This window comes from Alligator mississippiensis, chromosome 1, assembly GCF_030867095.1.
Source record: "Alligator mississippiensis isolate rAllMis1 chromosome 1, rAllMis1, whole genome shotgun sequence".
Classification (NCBI taxonomy): domain Eukaryota; kingdom Metazoa; phylum Chordata; order Crocodylia; family Alligatoridae; genus Alligator; species Alligator mississippiensis.
In genome coordinates this window covers 483,251,537-483,257,536 of record NC_081824.1, presented here as the reverse complement: position 1 = coordinate 483,257,536, position 6,000 = coordinate 483,251,537, and the positions used below count along the sequence as shown (strand labels likewise).

General features: G+C 49.1%; 1 protein-coding gene across 2 annotated transcripts in view; it reads right to left on the bottom strand.

The window, feature by feature from the left end:
* Window positions 1-265: 265 nt before the first annotated feature.
* Window positions 266-6,000, bottom strand: part of LOC106739793 (olfactory receptor 52A1) — a 52,794-nt gene continuing 47,059 nt past the window's right edge. For both annotated transcript variants that reach the window (XM_059723548.1, XM_059723552.1), the window contains one exon: window positions 266-1,603. In XM_059723548.1, coding sequence (XP_059579531.1) covers window positions 598-1,557 — 960 coding nt within the window. In that variant the 5' untranslated portion in view covers window positions 1,558-1,603 and the 3' untranslated portion in view covers window positions 266-597. The remainder of the gene's footprint in view (window positions 1,604-6,000) is intronic.

Here is a 6,000-nt window from a genome sequence, read left to right as displayed (position 1 = left end):
CCAACTGAGTAGGGTAGATGTGATATCTTTCATCAGACCAACTGAGTAGTAGATGCAATATCTTTTATTAGACCAACCGAGTAGGGTAGATGTGATATCTTTCATCAGACCAACTGAGTAGTAGATGCAATATCTTTTATTAGATCAACCGAGTAAGGCAGATGTGATATCTTTCATCAGACGAACTGAGCAGTAGATGCAATATCTTTTATTAGACCAACCGAGTAGGGTAGACGTGATATCTTTTATCAGACCAACTGAGTAGTAGATTCAATATCTTTTATTAGACCAACCGAGTAGGGTACATGTGATATCTTTTATCAGACCAGCTGAGTAGGGTAGATGCAATATCTTTTATTAGACCAACTGAGTGGGCAGAAATACACTTAGTCTAGAAATTAGAATCACTGGTTATATGCATTTTTTGGAGACAGAGATGGGACCAGCTGTCCCGTAGGAGTATCAGAGACAAGCAATTTAGCTGGTTTGAAGCTGGCTCTTGAAACCTTTAAGAGAAGGACGATGTTGTGTGGTGGCTTGACAGGCAGGTCCAGGAGCTGCAATGCTGGGAGCTGAGGAGGCCGCAGAAACCCGAGCTCAGTTTTGGAAGGGGCTGCTCTTGAAATTGAGCATTTCTCGCACCCACTGCCGGATCTGCTTGGTGTTCACACCATATACGATGGGGTTCAGCAGCGGGGGCACCAGGAGGTAGAGGCTGGACAGAAGGATGTGGATGTAGGGAGCCACGTGGTGCCCAAACCTGTGTGCAAAGAAGGAGAAGAAGCCCAGGGTGTAGAACTCGAGAAAGACACAGATGTGTGCGGTGCAGGTATGGAAAGCCTTGAGACGCGCTTCCTTCTGCGGCAGCCTGAAGACGGCCCTCAAGATCAGGACGTAAGACACAGTGATGAAGATGATATCAACGCCCAGGATTGTGAAAGCGACAAACAGGCCGTAGGCTTTGTTGACTCTGACATCCACGGCCGCCAACTTCACTACGGCCATGTGCTCGCAGTAGGCATGGGAAATGGCAGTGCTCTTGTAGAAATGCAGTCTCTTAATCAGACAGATATTTGGAATGATCAATGCCGTTGGCCTCATGACCAACAGGATCCCAATTCTGGAAAGCACTTGGGTTGTGAAGATGCTCGAATGTCTCAGGGGATTACAGATGGCTACATAGCGATCAAAAGCCATTGCTAGCAGCACCCCTGACTCTACAGCCTGGAAGGTGTGGATAAAAAACATCTGGACTAGGCAGGCATTGAAGCTGATGTCCCTGGAGCCAAAGCAGAAGATGCCTAGCATCTTGGGCAATATGCTAGTGGATAAAACCAAATCCGTCCCTGCCAACATAGCCAAGAATATGTACATGGGCTCATGGAGGCTGCGCTCTGTTTTGATTATTGCTAGGAGGGTGCAGTTTCCAGTGACAGCAAGGATATACATGACGCAGAATGGGATGGCGATCCAGAACTGCACATCCTCTAGCCCAGGGATCCCAATCAGTGTGAACGTGGTGGGGTTGAAATACGTTCCGGTGAGATTAGCAGGCATGGTAGCTTGGAGATGTCCGGTCACATAACCAGCAGGCTATTGGTTCCTGTACATCACAAAACAGAGAGGAAGAGTTGGTCAGTCCTCAGCATGGACATAGACTCCCAGTGGGGTAGTCAAGGGAAGTGAGACACACTGGATGTCATCCATCCGTTCATTAATAGCCTGGAAAATGAGCAGTAAGACGGCAACATTTGTAGGTGACCCCAAATGACTGAAGTGATCTAATCTAGTAGAAGTGTGAAGGACTTGAAGGGGACCCAAGGAATGGACAACACAATGGCAGAAGGAGCCAATATAGACAAAGGCCGGTGTCCACCATGGACAGATAAGTCATGATGATCCTTTCCATGGGAGAAGTCTCCTACTTGTGCACCTCGCAAGTGAGTGTCCAATTCATGCTCCAACGCCCAGTGACTGCTACATCCCCTTCAAGTGTTTGGCTTAATGCACCTGAGGATGTGCTAGTATTTCCCACCCCCATGCATTTCCTTTGGTGACTTTCTCCCTTCTGTACATCTGAGGGGAAATGATGCTAGACAGAACGTGTACAGCCATCAGTCTACGTGCTGTACACTCAGAGGGTGAGCATACAGTGGGGTCCTGCATAAACTAACGTGTATTCTCAACAAGGCACAGGGTTAAACATATGATCCCCCTCCCAAATAAAACTGTAAGCCAAATAATAATGTGAATGGGCAGACAGAGGAGCAGGGAATTTTAGTGATATCTCTTATTGCACCAGCTGTATGGCTGGGAGACCTGTAGGGCAAGCTTTTAGGGCAGCAAGTGTCCTTAGAATATAAGAGCAGAAGAACAGTCATTTAGGGAGTCACCTTAGGTCCGTCTTGCCCGATTTCTTGTGTCACACAGCAGCAGAGAGCAGAGGCTGGACGGGAGAGTGAACTATCTCTGGCCAAGATTTTTCCCCTTGTTCCTCTCTCACTAGCAGCATTTAAGGTCCAGAAAGGTCTGATTCAGTGGCCGTGCCCCGCACTCCCATGCTCAATAGCTACCAATGCCCCCTTCCTCCAAGGTTGTATTCAACCTCTTGGTGAATCTGGCTAAACTCACAGTTACCAGCACATCTGATGGCCACAAATTCTCCCCTTTAATGACATGTTGGGTAAAAAGAACTCCCTGGGGTTAGTTTTAAACTTCCTGCCTGCTCGTTTTATGTTGTGACCCCTCGTTCTTGTCGGGGGAGAGAGAGTCAATAATAAATCCCTAGTGAATTTTTCTCACCATCTAGTATCTTGTAAACCCTTTTCATATCCTCCCGCAAGTGCCTCTTTTCTATGCTGAATAGTCCCTGACTAAGAAAGAGGCAGCACAGGCTGAGGTAGAGCTCAGAGCAAAGCTCCCATGCAATTGCAAACTGCTTGGAGGTGGGCTGGGGACTAAGAAAAAAGTGCCAGTATATAAGGAACAGTTATATGGCAAAAGTGACCCCTTTAGAAGGGAAGAAGGTCATGATGACCTGTGGAGCAGAGAGAGCTGAGCAGGGAGAGTAGGTAAATTGCAAACAGCCTTTCAACTGCAATAATGAGTGAGGGCAAAGCATCTAAGTCAACTTAGGATGGGATGGGATGGGATGGGATGGGATGGGATGCTGCTGTGATGTCCCTAAGTCATGCTGGGGAACAGCACAGCCCAGGATGGCACCAATACTGCGTTGTAACATCCACACAGGGTCTAACCATGGCATTTCTTATGCGGCTAGTCTCAGGGTTCATCACACTGCTGAGGGTTGTCCCATGTGTGCCACATTCTTGTCTGCCCATCCTGAAATCAAACCTCATGCCCTCTCAAAGGGGTTGGAGCTCTAGCATCTCATATGGACGCAGACCTACTCCCTTGTTAACAATACATATTTTGTTACCCAGAAGAAAGGAGCTAACACCTGGCAGGAACTGCAAAGGTGAACTCACCGCGCTTTGCTGGCAGATAAAGGTGGGTCGGCAGCAGCTGTGGTCTGCAGGGAGCTTGACTTCAGCCACATAACCACCTTTCTCTATTCTTCCTTGCACCTGCAGAAATCTGGACCTCCCTGATCAATGCAGGCGGGAGGTGAAAACATGGAGCTGCACTCAGACCCAGCTAAAGACAACCCTTCCCTTTAAAGATGCATCGTTTGCCCCAGAGAAGAACAGAGGACCTACAGGGAACCGTGCAGCTGAACTCACCGCTCTCTCGGGCCTGCTCTGCAAGGCCAGCACCAGGTGTGCTCTGAGGAAGGTGATCAGGGCCGTGTCACAGGTCACAATAAAATGCCTTTATTGCATCTGTGGGAATCCCTCTGGGGCTCCAGTCTCTTCCAGGCACCGACCTCCTCCCAAAGTCCCTAAGTGACACTGCCGTGACAGGTAAACAGGAGCGGGAACAAGCCCTGTGGTGCCCTTCCCACTTGCATTAGGCTCAAGCCTCACTATCTGGATCCAGAGCTCTGTGCATCCTGGTGCAAAGACTGGGGACACTTGATGGCCACTGCTCCAAAATCCAAAATTCCCTCTATCTGCCCAGAACCATCCCCCCTCAATCTAGCGGGGAGAGGGAGAGAAAGACCCAGTGGCTGGTAGCTAATGTCAGAGCACTTTGCAGTTGAAACAAGGCACAATTGTTTTTGGAAGCTGCCCAGTCCAAAGGCAGGAGATTTCATGCATTTATTGATGAGGTGTGTGGGCTCCCCTCCCCAAAAAAGCTTCTGGGTTGCATGTGAATGGGAAGGTAGGCCAGTATGATTCTCCCATAGGTCTTTTGGTCCGGATGGGAAGGGGCTAGGGATGTTTCCCTTTATGTCTGTTACCAGCCCCAGCCATTCAGATATCACCCCCCATCCAGCCCACTGCACCCCAAGATTTGCTTGAACATTAAACAAACCAAGTGTCCTTGATCAGTGTGCCCTTCTTTGCCAAGAAGGCTAATGGCATCCTGGGCTGCATTGGCAGGAGCATTGCCAGCAGATCAAGGGATGTGATTCTTCCCTTTATGCAGCACTGGGGAGGCCACATCTGGAGTCCTGTGTCCAGTTGTGGGCCCCCACTACACAAAGGATGTGGACAATTTGGAGAGAGTCCAGTGGAGGGCAATGAAAAAGGGTCAGGGTCTGGGGCACATGACTTGTGAGGAGAGGCTGAAGGAACTGGGCCTTTTAGGCTAGAGAAGAGAAGACCAAGGGGGGATTGAATAGCAGCCTTCCCCTCCCTGCAGAGAAGTTGCAAAGAGGATGGAGCTGGGCTGGTCTCAGTGGGGGCAGATGACAGGACAAGGAGCAATGGGCACAAGTTGCAGCAAGGAAAGTTGATGGGAAGAACTTTCTCACTAGGAGCATAGGAAAGCACTGGAATAGGCTCCCCAGAGAGGTTGCTCTCCATCCTTGGAGGTTTTTAAGAACCGGCTAGAAAAAGCCTTGGCTAGGATGATCTAGTTAGAGTTGGGCCTGCTTGGAGCAGGGGGTTGGACTACACGTGACCTCTTGAGGTCCTTTCCAGCTCTCATTTTATACAATTGCATGATAAATTGGGCATGGAGCACAGGGAAGGGAACGGAAAGCAGAACAGCAAATCAGGCAAGGGAAGGGGAGGGCCAAAAGAGATAGATAGACCCAAAAAGAGCAGAGAAGAACTGAGAACCTGCCTCTGTTCATTCTCTTCTTCATTCTCCATACATCCCTTGTGCACTTAATACCCCTGTGCTCCAAACACTGTCCATGGGGCTCAATTTCCTGAGTCATTTATCCCTGCCAAACAGAGTCAATTCAGTTGAGGGGAATTAACACTTTGTCTTGAGTTAATGTGAGGGTCAAGGATGTTTGCGGGTGATATCTTTTATTGGACCAACTGCATGCTTGGTGTAGACTTAGTGTTCTCCTGCCCGTGCTCTTCTGTTTCTGACCTTTATATTTTTTCTGGGATCATTGTCTTGAATTAATAACACATCAAAGCCTAAAGCTTTGACTGATGAAATAGAAAATAAGAACTCAGCACATGCTTCTAGAGGAGCTTCTTGGACATTAAATAAAGAATTGGAGTGGTCAGAGTAAATGCCACCAGCTTCGGGCCATCTGTATGCATCCTGCTGGGCATCCCGGGGCTAGAATATGCACATCTGGATCTCTATCCCCTTCTGCTCCATGTACATGTGCCGACCCCAGTGAACAGCCTGTATGGGCTGGTCATCCTTGCCCTTGGTGTCTGGGTCAGACATGGTCTCCATCGCCCTGTCCTATGCTCTGATTCTCTCTGCTGTGCTGTCTCCCCCCACCAAGGGGGCCCAGATCAAAGCCTTCAGCTCCTGCAGTGCTCACATCTGCATCATCCTGGCCTTCTGCATGCCTGGCCTGTTCACCATCCAGACCCACCACTACGACGCTCACGTCCTCTTCGCCAACCTGTACCTGCTCCTCCCCCTGCCCTCAACCCCCTTGTCTATGGCCAAATGCAA